Source organism: Serinus canaria, chromosome 8 (assembly GCF_022539315.1).
Source record: "Serinus canaria isolate serCan28SL12 chromosome 8, serCan2020, whole genome shotgun sequence".
NCBI lineage: Eukaryota > Metazoa > Chordata > Aves > Passeriformes > Fringillidae > Serinus > Serinus canaria.
In genome coordinates this window covers 20,572,479-20,593,504 of record NC_066322.1, presented here as the reverse complement: position 1 = coordinate 20,593,504, position 21,026 = coordinate 20,572,479, and the positions used below count along the sequence as shown (strand labels likewise).

General features: G+C 41.9%; 1 protein-coding gene across 1 annotated transcript in view; it reads left to right on the top strand.

Annotated features, from left to right (window-relative positions):
• Nucleotides 1-12,868: 12,868 nt before the first annotated feature.
• VAV3 (vav guanine nucleotide exchange factor 3) overlaps nucleotides 12,869-21,026 on the top strand; it is a 138,705-nt gene continuing 130,547 nt past the window's right edge. The window contains exon 1 of the mRNA XM_030226704.2: nucleotides 12,869-13,147. Within this exon, the coding sequence (XP_030082564.2) occupies nucleotides 12,944-13,147 (204 nt within the window). The 5' untranslated portion in view covers nucleotides 12,869-12,943. The remainder of the gene's footprint in view (nucleotides 13,148-21,026) is intronic.

Below are 21,026 nucleotides of genomic sequence, written 5' to 3'. Positions count from 1 at the left end.
AAGTGCAGTGCAGAGGGACCAGGTTAGCTCCCAGTGTAATTCCAGCATCCTCAGCTTGGTCTGGAGCAAAACTTGGCTTGACCTTGTAGCCAGCAAGTTTGTTTATTCCTGGGATGTAGGACCTGGCTGGCCATGCCCATCCCAGGAATGGTGCAAGAGCCTTCAGGGCAAAGTGCAGCAGACAACCTGCCTAGGAAAACTGGATGCTTAGAATCATTGTCTTTGAAAAGAGACTCTTCTGTAAAGTTGCAGCATCATTACATCAACTGCTAGTCCTTGTTGGAAAGTTGAAGACAAACAACCTGTAAGAAATAGCTTAGGGTTTCTGCAAGACTGATACAGCTGTTTTACAGCAGCATTCTTCAGAGTCATCTGTATCAGATGTCTTTTGTTTGCCTGTCTGTGTCATACAAGGGGCTGCAGATTGTCAGCTACAAGGGGCTGCAGATTGTCAGCTATGGGATTGCTCCTGAAAGAATTTGCTGTGATCCTAGGGCATCAGGAAACCTCTCTTTTTCTGTAGAAAGATGAGGGGATTTGGCAAATACTGAATAGTATGATCAAATAATTTACAAGTGTGACTTAGAGTTTGTTTCCTTTCCCTGAGCTATTTATGCAGCCCACGTTTGAAGGCAAGCTGTGAATATTATACAAAGAAATCTGCTAGCATGCAGTCTCCAAGAGGAGATTTAAGATTTAATATTAGGCAGGATCTGGATCACAGGAGCTAATAGGAAGAGCTGTTTACACTGCTCTGACAGCCATACTAAAAATTTAGTGTTTTTAATGCTTGTATTTCCGTACTCCATTTCTGCTGTGGTGAAGGGCATTTGCATGCATGGACTGAATGAATGAAGTGCTCTCTGATGTGAAATCATGTCTTGTCAGAAGCCAAAGTGAATGTAAGAGGGAGCATAGAAGCTTCATCTCACCCACCAGTGTTTATTGCCATAAACCTGTGATGGGTGTTCTGCTCGTGAGCTCTGGTGAGCTGCCTGTTCTCCTGTGGCAGCAATGCCTCAGGACTCTGGAGTCTTGCCCCTGGGCTGAGAGGCAACAGAGGGAGGAGCAAAGGTCTGGTTTCCATCTGCCTTCCCTGTGTGAATATGAATGAATTAACTCCTCTTTCCCTTGTTATAAACGTTTAATGTAGCAAAAGCCTGAGCTCAGTGCAGTATCCTGGGGTACACCACAGAGTTCTGGCAGTCCAACCAGCAGTGAACAATTGTGGCTCTTGCCTTCTTTTCTGTTTTTGCACTATAAATGCTGCCTTCCCTCCAACTACCACAGCCATCCCTTACTGGTGAGGAAAAGCAGTAATGCCCTGTTTTTAAAAAATGAAAACTTTGCACTGAAACATCTCTTAGTTGTGATCTCAGCGTGGTAAGGAAACGCAAACAATCCACACCACTCCATCCTCACCCATCAGCAATTTCATCCTTTCCCAGAAAACAGCTGGATTCCCTGAGGTCCTGGGGACTGTAGCTGACAGGGGTGCAAGCCCTGGCAGTGGGGGAGAGCCAGAGGTGGAGATATTATTACAGAGGCTCTACTGAGCTGGCAGCTCCCTGCTGTCTGCATCATGTAGTTCTAAGGGTTTTCCTTCCCTGCTTGTGGAGACAGAGGTAACTTTTGGGTCTTACATCTCCAAATACACACAGAATTTGCCAACTGTTTGGAGCTCCTACTAGCTCTGGGTTTGCACAAACCCAGTACTTTGTGACAAGCATTGCAGCTAAATGCATTAATTTAGAGAAAGTATGAAGTGGCTGCTTTCTCCTCTGCTCGTGCTCTGCTTGGGCTGGCACCGCAGTCAGGCATTAACCTGCCGGCTTCCAATGTCCTTTCATGCCCCACCACTTTGTCCACATCAGAGTTTTTCATCTTGTGGTAAGTCAAGGCATAATCTCTCTAAGGCCTTTCTCTGACCACTTCCTTTTCTCCTCATTTTTATCCTTTTTTATCTCACTTTCTCCTTTTTTTTCCCCTGTCTTCCTAGAATTTGAGAGTCTTCTGTTATGAAACACATGCAAGAACATAATGGCAATAGTTCATGGCAGTTGGTATCGTAAGAAGCTCTAAATATTAGGATACTATCCCTGAAATTAGAGCTGGTTGCATTATCCATTTTTTTTAGTTCAGGTGTATTTGAACATTTCTAGTGAATGTGTTCAAATACTTGAAAATAGGGTTCTTTCTGAGAAAATTACCCTTTGTCCTGGTGTAAACCAGCAGAAGGATAAAATTCATTGAAGAGGAGGGACTCAGCACATGGCATCTCTGCTTGGCTCAAGTCAATGTAAAGGCTTCAGCTGCCTTCAGTGGAGTCAAGATTTCTCTGATAAAAAGAGGCTGTGCTGCTAAATCAGACTGTCTTGATTACTGTCACTGGAAGCTCTGCTTGATTAGACACAACAGAATTTGTCCTGTGGAAGAGGTTCAGGAGAGGGAGAGAGTACAATGGATATCAGCCCTGGAAAAAATTCTTATTGTAAGAGGTGACTTGGGCTCATACTGGAGGCCTTATTAAATGGAGACCATTCAGTCCCACAGTTACAATGGCTGTAGTGGGGAAGGAGTTTTTCATTAATTATTCAACAGAAGGGAAATCTATATTTTGCCTCAAGCTGACACTTTTTACCATCTGCTTCAAGCATAACTGTCTCCTAACAACTATTATCCACATGGGCTTTTTCTCCTTTTTTAGAGTAATCATTATGCTGAACTTCCAGATTGTTTAAGGTATCTGAGGTCCAAGTATGAGCATGCTGTTACAAATAGCTGATACTTAAAATTGCTCTTCTTTTTCATATGTTTGGCTGGCAGCTCATTAGTGCATTTGTTTTTCTCAGTTGTAATTGTGATCCAGCAGTGGCCTTGATCTTGCTAACTGTTATATCTGAGTTTAACTGCAGTCCTATAATCCCAACAGGCTAATTCTGAAAGGACATAGTGACTCAAATTCATGCCTAGTATAACTATTGAAATTAGCATTTTCCACCAGGGATAAATTTATCTCAGTATCTACAAGTGCCATGGACACATACAGAGGGTTGTTAGCAGTGGGCCCTGAACATGCAATGAGCAACCAGACCCTCACTGCTGGCTTTGAATATGTCACTTAGGTAAGATTTTCTGTGTGTTCTCCCAGGTGTCCCACCTTCACTCCTAGGAAAAAACCACAAACCAAACCCCTCCAAAAACCTACATGTGTTACCTGGGGTCTTTGAAGGGAAACTGAGATTCATGCTGAACTCCATGAGCAAAGCATCCTGAAGATGGAAAGGAAGTTCAGATGTTTGCTTTCAGGGGTACCTGAATTCCAAAACAAATATAAAAAAACCCCTCTTATGTGCCAAGAAATATTTAAAAAGCAGTTAATGGTAAATTGGACAGAAATTTGTGGCTCTTGTATGGTGAGTGTTGCTGCAGAGAACTGTCACCTTGTTCAGTCCTGCATTTTAGCGTGCTGTTGAGAATTGTGACATCCAAAGGCTACTGTGGTTCTGTAGGTGGCTAATCCTTCATCACTCCTAATGCCATCCCACAGTGGGAAGCTAAGACAATGTCGAGGCTGTCTTCAGAACATAATCCTGCACAAGTGGAGGCTGACTCCTGCTGCATTCCTGGGAGCTGTGCTGGCTGGCTGGGGGGCCCTGCAGGGCACAGGTGACTGTGGGCTGTGCTGCACAGCTCCCACCCGACACCTCCTCAAGAAGGGCTGAAAGGCCATGCCAAACATTTCCAGTGTTGTTCTTATCTAGAAGAGGAACTTGCTTACATCTATGCAACTCAATGTTTGCCACACTGTTGTTTTGGATAAAATGGTGGTAGATGGGCCATACTATTGGAAATATTTATTTAACTTTTAATTGTAGAGTAAAAGGACACCCTAAGCACATCATTCTGCATATGCTTTTGTATCCTTTAAAAATCCATTTTGCATTCTTTCCTGTTATGGTAGTAGATTTGTATGTTCTCTCTCATCCTTGCAGACTGGGCTGGAATTCTGAGCTACGGGTTGGGACCTCATTATCAGACATTGCCATGCAAGGCAGTGCTTACTTAGCCAGCCAAACAGCAGCTGAATTGCACCTTATCAGCTGTGCTCAAACACAGCGCATTTCACCACCCGGGTGGCTGAAACGTGCTTCTTTTCAGATGCCTTTTCAGATTCATGGCAGACTCTTTGCATATGCACCACCTGCAAACAAGAGCTCCCGAGTGACTGCTGTCCATAGTTCTGCTGTCTCCAGCGGCAGGGAATGAATGTCACAGCTGGTGGAATTAAAGGCATCGATTATCACTGTGGTACCTATCATTCTCCATGATTCTGGATCACTACAAATCCTTGGATTATTGCATTTATAACACAAAGTGTTTGAGGGGAAAAACCAAACTCTTTATTTTCATATGAGGATGACGTTGACAAACTAGCAGGGCAGATAAATTTGTAGAAAACCTGCCAATGACAAAACACTTCAAGAACAGCTTTCAGACAAGTTTAACCTATCTTGTATTCACTTAGACACCCAACAGGGACTTCGGTAAGCCCACATGAATTCTGTTCGAGGAGGTTTGCTTTAGCATAACTGGGTGCCAGAGCAGTTAAGCGCTGGCTGAGACACCTGGGGGCCATTAGTTTCCCGGAGACTAAAGAATGGCTTTTGGGAATGGCTAATGATTTGCCTTGCATCACTTCCTCAGGTGCTCTGCATACCTCCGGGGCTTCTTAATGGCCAGCCTGGGTGTTGGGCCTCCTGCCTACTCAGCGTTGCTTCTGCTCCAGAGACTGCATGCTAGGGTAGCTTCTCTGCTGCCAGACTTTTGTCTGGTCCTTGCCCACGCTTCATCTGTCCTTTGGTACCTCCTGGGAACAAGAAAAGTAAGAGCCGACAAATCAAATTCTGTAATTCCGCCTGCATGCATTTGTACATCCTATTTGTAAACCCAGTGAAGGAGGCAATATAACACAGCAATTTGGGAACTGAATTGGTAGGAACACCTCTCCCTTAGAGCAAGGAAAATTATCTTTTTTGTGATTGCAGCATCAGATTCTGTTCCAGTTCATGCTGAGAAGATTTGCTGGGGTTGAATTTGTGCTGGTCATACTTGTCTTTCTGCTACTGGCATGTTTTTATTCCCCTAAAAAAACATACTTTGCATCAGTTTATCTAATTTGGACCTGAAGCCTTTGATGTCATGTAAGCATTTATTACCAATAAAATTGTGTTTGGGGTATTGGCATTTTCAGGCTGTTTTGTAAAGTGACCTTTTACACGGGGTTGGGGGAGGTGCTGCAGTGTGCTATACAGGTGGTTTAATTTCATCTTTGTTTCCTTCGGTTGAACCCTGTGTGCAAGTTTAAGTGGTTGTAGAAGGTTTGACTGCAGGAAACATGGAAGAATAAGAATGAGAGACAAGTTAAGGGATGTTTGGACACTGGATTTTCTCTTGGTTTTCCTGTTTGATCAGTCTTTTAGCAGACACCTCTGCTATATGTGGGGGTGGTTAGACCTTTGGGTTACTGGAGTCCATATTACCTTCACAATAAGCTCTTTAAGGCAAGCTGTGTTTGTGTTCACTGTGCCTTTAATACAACCTGCATCCTAATAGAAAGTATTGCTTCTTAGCTATTGAATTCCAGAAGTACATTTTTACTTCTTCAGTGAGCTTTTTTCTGGCAATCCCTCATGTTCTTGAGGATGAGATGGTGGCTCACAGAATCCAAAATGAGTTTATAGATAGGCCACAGTTAACTGTAGGGCTTTTTGCAGGAAGTAATGGACCTGCACTCCTATTTAAGTCCTGGTACAGTTTTTTAAGACAAATAGAGAGAGAGTGAAATAGTTTTACAACTTGGGTTTACCATATGGACCACTGACCTCAGCTCATAGAAACCTAAGAAGCTATAAATGCACCTTGCTACCAAAGGAACTTTCTTCTCCATGTGGTTTTATGATCTTTTAAGGTATAACATACCTGAAAATGAACCCCTGAGAAACATCTCTGTGAGGCTCTTTGTCTTTATTCAGATATTATGAAGTCCACTTTCCAGTGCAGCAGGAAGAAGGGCAGTTTATGAGGGGCATGCTTCTCACATGTGCTGCTTGGTACTTTCATAGGATGGGTAAATCTCAAGTGCCTTAAATTGACACGTCTGCCACAATTTCTAATATAGAGAGCAGGATAATTAATTTCTAGCATTAGTCTATATAGTAGATCTGAATTGCAATATTTTTGTTTCTAAATAATTATTTAACTCTGATAGTTTTATCTCAAGAGCAATATTTCTCAACCAGGACTGGGGAAGTTCTCATATCAGTATAGTCGATGGGAAATGCGGTCTTAAGACAGAGAATAATTTTTGTCTGTGGTTGATTTAGGATATTTGGCTGTATTTGAATAGTCTTTAATTTGGGTACACAGCTTTATAACCCAGGTTACTGGCAGCTATAGATATCACTGACTTCAACTGAGGTGGGGATTCTAGACAGTAAAATTCAAGACTTAGGATGAGATGTGTTTGGTTTTTTCAGAATAAATATTCTTGGCACCCAGGGGAGTGGGGTCTCACACCATGTCTAAAACTGAGCCTGCAGAAATGGAAGAATACAACATTCGGAGGACATCTGAGGATTCCTGTCCTGAGCTTGTGGTGGTTTATTTTTCTGAAGGTGAAGGTTTCATGCTTTCATTTAGTGTGGTTGTCCATGTTGCTGCAAATTAAATCCCAATGGCCTGAACAAAGAGCCCCTTATCTCTTAAATCTCTGCTGACTTGCAGTCTAGTGTTGTCCCAGCCTTATTGGACAAACAATAACCAGGTACCCTCACTTAAAAAAGGTGGAAAAAAAGTAGGTAGCAGAATGTTCTGAAATATTTATGTTCTTTATTCTTGAATTGAGACAAGTATGGGTAACTTTAGAGATGAAGCTTCACTGCCTACTGAGCGTTTAGAAATACTTTGCCTGCTGAGTTCTCTAAAAATAAATTTGAATGTTCTGTTGTTAAAAATTATTAATATTTTTGACTCTAAGCATAAAAGGAAGCTTTTATTTACTGAACTTAGATTAGTATGTAAATACATATTTAACATTGTAAATGGAAAACTGGAACAGTGTCTCAGATTCTGTGTGACTGCCCTATTTATTCTAGCAGTTAACACAGCATGAGACTAGAGGCTGCTAGTAAATTGTGCCTTCAGGATATGAAAAATTCAATTGCCTAATAGCAGTAATTTTAAAATAAATATTCTAATAGTAATAGAGTTAGAAACATGACTCCAGATATTCTTTCACTGTTTGAGTAAGGTATTTAATGAATGGGACTTTTGAGTTTTTCTGAACTCTAGGTAACTAGAGAATTTTTATTTTCATGTGAAGTTTTTTCCTTGGTTTTCTATGTTTTCAGACCTCATCCCAGTGCACAGTGATTCCTGTAAGTGTCACACTTTCAGCAATTGATATTTTTTTCATGCAGGAAAACATTTCAGGATTCTTGGTTTTGGGTACTGAATAGACTATGAAAAACATAACCCCCCCATCTTTTCCTTGCTTTAGGGCTTCCTTGTACCAGTTTCCAGCTTTTCATATCTTGGTTATATGCACTTGAACACCTTGACTTCTGATAAAAATACCACTTTCTTGTCAGCTGAGACCACAAAATTATTTTTGCCAGCATCTATTTTCCTTCTGTTTTGATAGAAGAGGGGAGTTTTTTCTGTCCTGTAATCTGATTTGGGTTTGCCTTGAAATCTTCATCTGACTGTTGAAAACAACCTGTGGGAGAAAGGGGTAAAAAACAGGAGGAAGGCTATTTTTTTATTTACTATTTCAAGTTGCTTGGGTTCTTAGGAAGTGTTTTTGATATTTTTATTAAAATACATAAAGTCATACAAGATAATTTCCTTTCTTTTGCCTGCCTATAAATATTTTCCTTACCATAAATGCCATGTCTTCCCTTTGGCAGGAGGTGAGTGGCTGCCTGGGTCTGGCTTCCCTATTTTTCAGCACAAACAGGTGGCACCTCTACAGCTTTCTCCTTTTATATGAAAGGTTTTTGCAAAGCTGAAACTTGGCCTTCTGGAAGTCAAATATCCTATTTTAGGAATTTAACACAGGATTCTGCACTGTAAAATGGGACAAATTTCTGTTAACTTCAAATAAAAAGGAGGTTTTTGTCAGGAGCCGTGAGCCAATGCCTTCAACTCTTCACATGATTATTTGGTAGGTAGTTGTTAAGAGATAGGCAGGCTCTTTGACTGCTTTAATTCTTATTTTCATTTTGACTGGTCTGGGTGGATCTTCCCTTGCAGCATCACTGATTCCTCAAATGCTCAGATGCACTTCATGTATTCAGGCAATTTTTTACCGATAACACTATCTTAGTGTTTGTTTGGTGTGGTAGCATTTAGAATTCCTTTCAGTTTATAACTACCTATATATATATATATATATATATATATATATGTATATGTATATATGTATATGTATATATATATATATGTATATGTATATATATATGTATATATATATATATATGTATATGTATATATATATATATATGTGTGTATATATATATATATATATATATATATATATATATATATATAAAGTAATTTCTCTGCATCTTCCAGGTTTTTAATGAAAACTAAATTCAGTATTAAGCTGCACACATCTTCCTACTTTATTATTTCCCTTTTATAAGTTTTCTTTTGTTTTCAATGCTTTATTTAGATTTCAGGTCAGTTGTTTATTATTTCTTCCATGCTAACTTGAAACAGCTATTTCAAGTAAAACATAATGCTTTGCTGAAATTCAGGTGGTGTTGCAGTATAAGACAATAACACAAATTATTAATAAGAATCAAGTAATGCTGCTTTTTCACTTTCTGCAGCAAAGTTCCCAAAGTAATTCTGAAACTGGAGCCTGTAGCTATAGGATGCAGCCAAATGTGTCTGGGAGATCTTGATCCATGCTGATATTCATGTGCAGCAGCAGCCAGAAATTACTGAAGGGTTCTGGTCAGCCCTCTTATCCTCATATTTACTTGCACTGCAAGATAAGCAGGCTCCTTATGAAATCCTGGACTATGGGCACCGGCCTGTTATTGTCATCCAGCCAGAAGGAAAGAGGCTCAAGAGCTTCTGGCCAGGAGTTCAACATGTATCCAAATGGGAGAAAGATCCAAATGGCCAAGACACAGGACTACAGGTTTTCATTTGCAGCTGAGGTTAAATGCAGATCTTGTTCTGATATAATTGAATGGGTCTGACTGGGACATGAGCCCTGAGCATGGCTGGCTCAGCCAAGACTTTAGTGAGCCTTTGGAACCCACAAGTGAGGGCAGTTCTCTGCTTGTGCTTGCCCTTCTTTCTGTAGCATTTAAAAATGTGCTCAAGAGCAACCATCACAAGACAAGAAATTTTTAGCACCAGAACTGATAAATTCTTTGACAAAGGGAGTAGGAAGGAAAAGGAAGTGAGGAGCTTCTCTTTGGGAAGAAATCTACCATGTTATCCTTGTTTAGTACCTTGCACAAACTGGGTTTGTGCCTAGGTCTCACGGCCACTATTTTATCTGCAAGAGTAACTGAAGGAGAAGGAATGTGTGTACATGTTGTTGATGTCTTATTTGTTGTATTTAATTTATTCATTTTCCCCAAGCTGATAAACACAAGTAGTTTAAATGCAGCAACTGTGGTGACACCAGGAAGTAATTATTTCAGGAAGCTTGCAAAAGTGCCCTTATTAAACAAATTGAGGTAGGTTGGTTTTGTTTGTTTTAAGTAAAACAACAGGAAAAGAATTGGAAAAGTGCCACCTTCATAGGATGCAGAACAGGATACAAGTAAAGAAAAAAAAAAAAATTATTATGTCCCCAGTAAGGAGACAGTTGTCTCCTGGAAGAAGAAAAAAAACATGCAAAACCTTGATTTGTGTCCCTTTGGGGGAACAATTCTCCTTCAGACTTGCTGTACTTTTAAGATTTTTTTTGTTTGTTTTTATGTCACTACTTTACAGTATTTTGAAAGGGGAATGTATGTCTGAAGGGTTTTCTTTATAGAATACCCAAAGAAAAAAAACTGCATCAGCAAATGGCTTATTGATGTGTTAAAAAAAAAAGTATGTGATCTACATTGAAAATTGTGAAAACCTAAGCTGAGATCTGTCTGCCAGATCAGTCCTAGTGAAACTGCAGAAGATGGACTGAGGTGGTAAATCAGCACCTCTTTCAGTCCAGATACATCTGTGCAGTATGGGGAGAAGAACAGACTGGAAAGAGGACAAACTTCCTGAGTATCTTCAGCAAATGGTTCATTTAAAGTACTTCATATTTGAGGTGTAGATTTTTCCCCTTTTTTCTATTTTTTTTATAAATTTGGTTTTAATAGTCTGCTATAGCACCCTATGACTTAGAAACAATTTAAAACTGCAGTGTATGTTTTTCAGATATTTAGAATTTCAGTCATCACCTTTAAAGCATATTTATTGTTTGGATGTAAATTTTGGATTAAGCAGTGTAGGATTGCTCCTATTAACCATGTAAAAAAGATTAGATCAATTTGAGCAACCAGCCTCAAGTGTTTCTTGCTATTTATGAATCAGAAGACTGCTTGTTTTTCTCTATCTCTGCAAAGGCATCCCAACTGTTTATGTTCCTTTCAGGGTGCTGTACCACCAATCCTGGCTGGAGGCAGCTGAATTGGGAATGTGGATAACGTAATGAAGATGGTTTTCTGTTTCTTTTATCTATTTTGCTTTTTTGCTTTCTGAATTTGCTTCAGTGTTATGGTTGTTGTCAGCCTGAGAGTGGATAGCTTGTGGGCACACAATTCTACTCATTTATCTGAGTTCAGTCACAGATAAAGATGTATTTCTAGGAGAAAGTGTTTATTGTAGTTGTGATCAAACTGCTCTATGTTCATTTTGATGGATGCTGATATCCAAATGATCACAGTGCAAACTGTTAGTTTCAGTCCCTTTTGATTTAAATTAGGGATGAAATTCTCTTTAATTCTGCCTGGTTGCAAGCAGTCTGATACGTTGATAGCATGTTTGTGTTGCAACCTGCCCTCTCCTCCAGCTGTTCGGGCATGAAACCACCAAATGTTGGTCTGATTCGGTGTTTGGGCTGAGGTTGTTAAACAGCAAATTGACATATCCTGAGAAATGGGAGCTGTGTGGCTGTGACTGCCCAGGTGGCCATGGAGCAGGAGGGGCCTGTTGGGAAAGAGGCACTACTGAGGAAACTCAGCCGAATGTCACACTCTCCCATGTAAGAGTATTTTAAAGATTAAAAGCTCAGCTGCACTGTCACCAGTCCTTTGGAATGAGGATCTCTCTTTCGGTTCATGCAGAACTGCTTGCTGCTAACTGGAGTTTGCATTCTGTTAACATGTCTTTGACACTTCAGGGAAGCTTTGTCAGCTCCTTCTGCACCGATCAGACCCGGGAGCTTCTTTGGTTTTCCAGCCCAGGTAACGCATGCAGAGGGCTGAAAACTAAGCCAAGTTTTTGCAGCTTTGTGCTTCTTTAAGAATGGAAACAAATGCGGTTCCAGATGACCTTGAGCAGCACTTGTCCCTTGTAACGAGGTAACAAGTCACACCTGTCTCATCCCTTCCCTGCTGGGCAGTGGCACAAGCGTTACAGATTATGGAGCTGGATTCTGCATTTTGGGCCATGATTGTCTTTTTCGGGCATGCAATGCAAAATGGAGCTGTCCTGTGGCATGTTCTGCAGCTGGTGGCTGCTCAGGAAAATGCCTGGAATAGCAGACATACTGCCTGTTTAAAGAAAGAAAAAAGTGAATTAGCATATTGACCTTACTGAAACATGCAAATCACTTGCTAGGACTCAATTTCTGAAATGAATTCCCATAACGTGTGTATTAATTCTTTCAGAAGGATTTGTGGGATTATTCTGAGCTCAGACAGCAATAAATGTCAAGGTTTTAATTGAGGAGGTGTGGAAACCAGCAGTAGTTGAGGACTGTCTTGAATAACCATGTTAGTGTTTTGCTCTTGGAAGGCTTTATCACCCTGGACTATGTGTTGTGATTTTTTTTTCCCGCTCACATAAATAGTAATAGTACTTTTAAAGAGTTCTCGGGTTTAAAAAACCCCCCAAACCAAAAAATCCCAACATGTTTCAACAGAGAAAACCCCCCAGTTTTTTAAGTGTTTTTTTTTTTTTTGAGAAATTAATTTTTCAGCAGTGCTTCAAAAATCAAAAAGAAATTACAGCTTTTGAGTTTTAGAGGATATTGTGAACTCAGGTGTTTGTGTTGTCTGGTTATGGAGTTTGTCACACTCAGTAACTTAAAATCACTTGTATTTTTTCTAAATTTTAAGTTGTCTGGATGCTTGTTGGAAGTTATTACATATTTGTAAACATTATTTAAAGTGCCAATAAAATTGAAGTCATTGCGAAGTACTTTAGGGGAGAACAGATGGGAAAACAATGCTATGCCATGATGTGTTCTCTATCGTTTCTAGAAGTCGCTGAGAGCATTCTGCTTGAACCTCTTCTGAGCGCTCTGCTGTTTGCTTAGTGAAAGGACAAAGGACTGACAATAAGAACATGCCTCTGCGCCGCTCTCTACACCTGCCTGTCGGAGCTGCCTTGTGTGTCGCAGGTGCTGTGTTTATGCCATCACCGGGCGAGCAGACGAGACGAGCAGCCTCACGGACCGCCCACAGGAGCTGCCCGGCGCGGGCTGACGGCGGCTGCCAGCGCCCCGCGCTCACCCTGCAGCGGAGCCGGTGCCGGCGCGCTGGGCTGGCCTGGGCGAGCGCGGGGCGCGGCGAGGGGCGGTGGAGCCGCCGGAGCCGCCTCCCGGAGCGGCCGCGGGGCGGGACGGGCCGGCCGCGGTAGCGGCGGCGGCGGGAGGGCGCAGCTGGGGCCGCCGCGGCCGCAGCATCGCGGCGCGGTGGCGGGGATGGAGCCCTGGAAGCAGTGCGGGCAGTGGCTGATCAGCTGCAAGGTGCTGCCGCCCAACCACCGGGTGACCTGGGACACGGCCCAGGTCTTCGACCTGGCGCAGACGCTGCGCGACGGCGTCCTTCTCTGCCAGCTGCTCAACAACCTCCGCAGCCACTCCATCAACCTCAAGGAGATCAACCTGCGCCCTCAGATGTCCCAGGTGAGGCTGCTCCCCCCAGCCCCTTCGGGCTGCGTGCGGGGTCTCCGCGTGCTTTGCCTTGCGCCCCGTGGCGGCGCGGAGCGGGACCCGCGGGCTGCGGGAGCGGGATGCGCCCGCCGCCCGCCTGCAGCCCGGAGCCTCCGCGCCTGCAGGGCGGTGAGCGTGAGTCGAACCCGGGGCAGTCCTCGCCGGGCACATTCCCTGAGCCGTGCGGCCCTTCCAGCCCGGGCTCGGCGCGTCCCGTCCCGGGCGCTGGGACAGGGCGCAGCTGCAGCGCCGGGCTGGCGGCCCCCGAAATCTCCGTGAGGGCTCTCGCCCGCAGCCGGAGGCGGCTCGGGCAGGAGTCCCCCGGGCCCGTCCTGGGGTGGCCGTGCTAAGGAGAAGTTCCCGCAGTAGTCCCAGGGTCACCATTTTAACATCTCTGTGCGTTACTGTTTAATTGGGAGCGGGTTACAAATCAAACGACCTCTTGCTTCTAGTTTTTCTGGCTACTCCTAGGGACGTCGGTGGGGAGGGAGGGCGGCCGAGGACGCCGGGCCGGCGTGGCCGGGAAGCTGAGCCCGCCCGGGGCAGCGACGGCAGGGCAGGGGCTGTGGGAAGCGGCGGGTGAGGAAGCCCTCGTAGCTCCAGTCAGGGGCACTTCCCAGCTTTTTGTGACTTACAGTGGTGAAGTGAACGGAGAGGACTGATTAGTAACGAGAAATCGTGATCTTGATAGCCAGTTGCCTGTGTAGTACTATTTTTTTTTTTTTAATTGAGGCCCTTTTACTTCTAGCTTTTTAAGTTGATATTTGGAATCATTATTTAATACCTAAGTGTAATTCCTAATTCTGTCCTGTTTTAAATGCGGTTTTTAGTTTGGACTGATGTTTTGTTACTGTGACTCATAAAGTGGCTTCAGATATCGAGATAAGATTGTATTAATAATTCAAGAAGAGACTATATATACTTGACTTCCTGTCACTGCTTCGTGCACACCTATGCCTCGGCAGAGATGGTGGCAGCCAAGCAGATGTTGTTTGGAAGGAAACTAACTTCTGAGCCTGTCATGTGTTTTAAAACATTGAGAAACAGATGCACTGTAACATTTCAGTTGCAGTTCTCTTTTTGATTTATTGAAATAGAAATTGCCATTCACGTTTATGATGCTAGCAAAAAGCAGTGGAGTGAATTATACTACTTTGTCCATGTCTCTGTCGATGTTTGCTTACAAACTCAGTTATTTTATTTCTTACTAATTCTTTTAGCAGCTATGTCTTACTACCAAGGCAACGTTTTCTGGAACCTCAGAGTGCAAAATGGAAAAACGTAGCTCAGCTAGTCAGTCAAAGCTCTGAGACTCTTGCACTAGATGTGAACGGTACAAAGGCTATCTCCGTGTACTTGAGAGCTCAAGTGCCTGCTTGAATGGCATATGCAGAGGCAATACTTCATCTGAGCGATGGAGCACAAAGGGTGGGCTGCTCTGAATGCTAGAAATCCAGTTCATCTTTTTCTCTGCACCATTACAACTTGTGACTTTCAGTGCTTGCTACACCAGAGCCTTGGTTTATTTATTTGTTTTTTTAATGAAGTAGAAATGTGTTGTCATTATATTTTTGAGATGGCCAACTCATTGCATTACCTTGAATTCTAAATTAATGTTGACTATCTGGACCATTATTACTTTATTTTTGATGAATTAAAACCCTGGTGGTCTCCTTCTGTCTACTGAATCTAAGTTGGCAAAATGCTGTTGTCATCATTGTTAGAGCAGTTTTGGAAATCAAGATTAATACTTATTTCTCTAAGTATGTTTGAACTGTGGATTATAATTGTAGATCTTGGATTATTTACAAGCGTTGTCTCTGTCTCTGTATGCCTGAGGTACCTGCATTCCCCAGTGCTGCAGACAGCTCTCTCCAGTGGTGCATTTCTCTGCCCTAGACCGATTTTACCCTTTAAACAAAGGGAACTGTTGTTGGATCAAAGTCTATAATAGATAACTCTACATAGTGTTGAATTTACTGGTGATGTTACCTTTGTGTTCTGTGAGTTCAAGATTCGGTGATCTTACTGGGGTTCTGTGGGCTTTTGAAAAAAGTGGAGACCCCTTCTGCTGGAAATGATCACTCGTGTAAATTTCAAAAATTGTTGAAATTGAAATTCTGCCAGTTGCTTGTAATTTGTGGCTGAGGCTGTAAAGAGCTCATAGTAATAACTTCTGGAGAAGTCTCAATGGCTTGAAGATTGTTCAGTTAGTGAGATCTGCTTGGAGTTGTGTCCTAAGCTGTGAGTTTTGTCACAATAGTACTTGTCAGCAAACTAATACTGCATCAGAGGAGATTTGTGTCATAAAGTTGCTGTATCATAGGATCTGGGGTTCTTGTAGAAACACTAGTTAGCTCACCTTTCCTCTGGGGTAATGAGTTATAGGCACTGGAGGCAGAGCAGGGTTGGCATTAGGATGGGAATTCCCTTGGCCACTGACTGCAGAGTCTGTCTGAAACAGCTGCTGTGCCTGTACTGTTTAGCTGAGATGCTTGAACTTCAAATGGACCTTATCCCTCATTTTCTAGAACTGAGCTGCAACTCCTCTACTCCCTGATCTGATGTTGGTTTCTTCCACTAAGTTTTAGAACGGGTCAGGGGACTCTTACTGCACAGTCCTCAATCCATACAGAGACTGAGAAGGGTGGATGAAGGCTTTGTGAATGGGCCTCATTGAGGGCAGACTGTTTGATTATCGCCTTGTCTCTTACTGCAGTTGATGTTTGTCGGGCCTTTCTCTATGAACCAAGTTTTCATGTCTTGGGGGCTATTTAGAAATGCAGCAGTTGCAAAGAACAGGAAGGTGAGAGGTGGTGCCTCAGGCAGACCTAGGAGTAGGTGTCAGTCGCCTGAAGAAAGTATCAAGTCTTTTCCATTTTGTTACATATTTATTTTTTCAGAAAAAATGCAGCAGATCACACATCAGTGATCTGTCAGCTTTGCCCGGTAGCCCTTGGTAACCCTTTACAAGCCACATCAAAAGTGCAGAGGGATTGTGGCTGATGCTGCAGTGCCAGATGCTGCTTTTTGGTGGAGCCTGAATCAAACAGGGGCACTGTTGCTTTGCTGGGGCAGGAGTAGAAACTGAGATTGATGCTCAACATTGTAAAACAAATGTCCTTGACCAGATGGCATGGGGTGTGTTTTATGGGCTGGCTAGGATGGGGAATCACATGCCTTTGTCCCATCACCAGCCATGCACCTTGTGCCATAGCTGTTCTCGTGGGTGGGCTGTTTTATGTGTTTGAGATCTGTGGATTCCACCCCAACTTTTTAGAGATAGTGCCTGTACAAGAGCGGTGTCTCAGTGGCTTTAGGGTGTAAATCATTGGGGTTTGGACCTTTTGAAGGCTGGCTGTTTTCATCTACATTACTGTATGTTTATGAAAATATGTATATTTGGTTGGTGGAAGTTGTCCTTTGAAGAACAGAAACTGATTCAGTCAGTTAAACTTTCCAGAAAGTGAGTCTCAGATATTAAAAGTATAAACCATATATAAAAGCTAAACAGCATTGAGCCTTTCTCTTGTGGTTTGCCAGCTCAGTGCTGACAGGCTCCTGTCTGAGAAGCTGGTGTGTCTTGGTGTGAGGTCCCCTGTGAAAAATTACACATGGGCTTTGTATGAGGTTGGAAATTCAGGTTCAGGGACATGCATGTCCAGGGTTTTTTTCACTTTGAACAGAACAGGAAAATATTGCTTCTGTTAAGAGCTCTTGTGTCAAGGCTCAAACTCACTTTCCTGTTGGAACTCCCACGAGCTAACAACTTGATTTACTTCAACCTGTGTGTGTGCCATCAGGAAAGGAAATGTAAGAGATGGATCAAGTAGTACCTTTTGGCCTTTAACTGTAGGGGAGCCTGCCTGACTCAGTGTTGTAAAAGTCGTGTAATTGCAGGCACCAAACTCTTCAACACTGGCTGCTGGGAATGGAGCTAGAAGAGGCAATCTGCTTAATGAGTAAGGGAGGTTGACTGTTGTGTTGCAGGGTTCCCCTGAAGTGGAGCATCAGTCCCTGGTGACAGTGAGACAGAGGATGGAGCACTGAAGCTCAGTGTCTGTGTCTTCAGAGCTGTTCACTGAAGTCACTCACTTGCCTCAGATGCTCTTGGCAATGTAGGCTGGTGAAAGTAATAAAAATGGAAGTGATCCATAACAGAAAGTACTAATCCTAATGTTTAATCATCATCAGACAAGAATTTAAGTAATTTATCACCAGAAATGTAAAACCTAAACCAATGGATTATGATAGATTTGCAGAAGATGTCATCTGTTTAATGCTTGTCTTTTATCTTTAATACTTTGCAAGCTAGTTTTGAAATGATTTTTGCAAGGCATTTAGTTAACTTGTGAGAGATTGCTAAACAGAAAACAGCACTTAATGCAATACTGCCATGGGAGTTTACCTAAAGGGGATGCTGACATAGATTAAATATTAAAAATAACTATTTCCTATTAATCTAATAAAAATAAACAAAATATCCCTCACTTAGTATTAAAAGTTCACATGCTTTCTAATTTTAGGGAGTTACTTTTTTTGGTGTGACCATATTGTCCAAAGGAAGTTGGTAATCTTGTCATTCATGTCATATTTTGGTGTGGTGACAGAGCTTTTGTGCAGGAATTTATTTTTCTTGATCCCAGTGGTATCAGGTAGTCTCAGGATGTGGGTGTGCTGATTGAGACAATCCTCCCTGTTTCCTCTGATACTGCCTTTGGCTTGGAGCTTCCCCATTCCCCCCAGCTGACCTCCCAGATCCCCTGCCCTGAGTGTGCAACCCCTCTGTAAGCTCCCTGCTTTGCTGTGTTTTCTTGTTATGTTATGTGCTAGGAAGTACCACAAGGCTACAGTTCCAGAAAAACTGTATTAATCTAAAGGTAAAACTTGGGCTTGAACAAGAGTTTAGAAACTGGTTCAGTTTTTGTCAGTTTAGAAACAAGAGATGTATTTAACTGCCCCCTAGTCTTGAATTCTTTGAATCTTCCTGTATATTCACATACATTTAAAAGAATTCGGTTGTTTTAAAAATATTTTTGTAACTTTTCAAATGTTTTCAATCTCTTTGCTTACTTGCTGGTACTTTGGTCCACTTAACATCTTAACCACATTTAACTTTATTTCCATGATTCATTTAAATGAAATCTACATTGATAGGTTTCTACATAAGATATCTACATAAGAGATATTATCCAGGAAAGGTGTATTTAGCCATGTGTAAGTTATGTGTACATATGCATATTTATATGTGTTGGACTTGATAAAATATTTTGAATAAGTATTTGTTCAAAGCAAAACCTTAATTTGACCTCTTTTGTTCTAAGAAAAGACTGATGAAAAAGTAGTGACCTGGTTTTTCTAGGTAATTCTTTCTGCCTTAAGCAGGTGAGGAAAATAGCTCTTGAAAACTGATGTAATGATTTTAATTGATTGACATTGATTCTTTTTTGTCAAGGGGAAGGGAAAACTGTAGTTGTCCTCTATGGTAAAGCTTATTTTACATGTTATGTTTATTGTACAATTATTAAATGCAGCATATGCATCTTGCCAAGAGGTATCTCAAATGTTCCCTTCTGCACAAAATTTTGGTATGCTGGCAGCTATGTAATGCATAAATAGAAAAAATATTTGTGCTGGTTTCTCACAGAGGCTGTAGAATCTGCCAGCAGTGGATGATATAAATTAATGTCTGTGTATGGCATGCTGCTGTGTCATGGGAAAAGCCAAATATTTTCAGAGCCTTGTCTGACAAAGGTGAGAGACCTGTGATAGTGGCAGGTTGAAGGACTGCTTATGAAAAGAAACAACTCAAAAGGGTTAAAGAAGAGAGATTTGCATATAAAAAATAGGAGGATATAATTGAGGGAAACAATATTAACTACAGAGAATGGTCAATCAGAACAAGTTAGGAAGCTGGTTTGAAAAGGGTATCAGCAAGCAAGACACTTAAGAATTTTGATATTTATTACAAGATAAGTATAAAAAACCGATCTGGAAATTGGCATGCCAGTCTCTGGTATAACATGCTGCTTTAGGCCTGTGAGGTGCAGGAGGTTATTTGCCAGGCTGCAGCACTGCACATCAGGCTGGGTTAGCAAAAAACAGCAGTACAGTTTGTGCATTGGGAGATAGAGGGTCTTGGATTTCTCACATGCATCTCCTTCCGCTCTCTTTGAAGGTCAAAAGAGTTGATGAAGTCATAGCTGTAAAGAAGGAAATACAGATGGTAAGGAGAGAAAGGGCTGCAAGGCAGCTGCTGGGGGTGGGGGGCAGACCCTGCAGGGGTCTGTGGGGTGGTGCATCCATCCTGGCCATTCCAGCAGGGAGCTGGCATAGCCTGGCTGTCACTGGTCTGGGTGCTGGGGAGCAGGGTTAACTGGGAGCAGCAGCTGGCACGGGTGAGAGGCACGGGCACCAAGGGCTTCCAGAGCACAGTTGGATCTTGGTGAAATAGAGGAGACCCTTCTGCTGAGGTAATGTTGGCTTCTGGACCAGCAGCTGACCCAGAGGGGGACAGGACAAGTGTGTGTGGCTGCAAAGGAAAGCCACTTGGGTGTGCTCCCCTCTGTGTGCTGCCACATGCTGGGGGAGAGGGCAGCAACTGTCCAGACCCGAGTGTGTCACCACCTGGAGCAGGCAGGGAAGTCCTGGCTCGTGTCCTGATTGTGTGGGTATCTGAGTACAGAGGAATATGTATTGTTTTTGTAGATCACAGTTTAATAATCCTCTTCAAGTTTTACTTTATATAGAGGTGCCAGTTTTTTAACTTGATCCCATAATGCTAAAACTGTACCTCTAGTTCTTTGAAGACCAAACTAAACAAAATCCCCCATGAGAAACCTTTGGTTTTTTTCTTCTTTCTTTTGCTGTGAAACAGCATTGCAGTACTTCCATCTCATTCCATAATACTTCATAGCAATGTTTAGTACTGCCTTACATTCTATTATTTCAGTATTTCAAAAATTCAGTTTCACAGAGAAATATGAATTGATGTGCAGTTTATCAAATGGGTATTAATTTCTTCCCCTGCACTTTTAAGTGTACTTGGCATCATCTGGAGCTACCTTTTCTTTCCTCTTCTTTTGCTTTGACAAGTCATGTTTAAGACTTGAGGCATTGTGAAATACCAGCTGTTTGCTGAGACTTATGATGTGTAAAATGCAATCTGAACTGACATCTTTGAATTCTTATATTTAAGGGAAAGATGTTCTTTCAAAGCTCAGTGAATGCTATTGGCTTCAGTTCACCACATTGTCAAGTGAGAATATATATTTTGGAAAAATATGGGTCAATAACCCTTTCTGTCATCCTATACTAAGTCAATAGTGAATGTCTTGGTAACTTGAAACACTGAAGGGCTATTAGTAGGGTATTTCTTTCTTTGTATATTCATAACATGAAACATTAGACACAAATTGCATACTATAGAGGTATTGTAGCAATTTGTATAAAAGCCACTCATGTGCTGTTTAAAATGCTCTTGCAGACCTACAGGTATGGTTCAGCTGTCTTATATTACAATCCAAAATATTTTTGGCCTTTATTTTCATTCAGAATTTTATTTTATAATTTGTTAATAGGTATTCAGTTAATCTGTCAGTACTTCTTTTTATGCTCATTCTATTCCTGAAAGTTATTTTAAATCATATAGAGATTATAGTACAATTGCCTTGCAGAAACAAATACCCAACCCAACAATAACAAAAAACAGCCCCAAAAAACCCAACAAAAAAAAAAAAAAAACCCAGAAAAAAATACATTGTTGCTATAATGAAATATTTTCTTAAAAAAACTCCAACCAACCCTAACCAAAAACACCGAAGAAAGCAAGGCATTTTTAACTGGTAAAGCT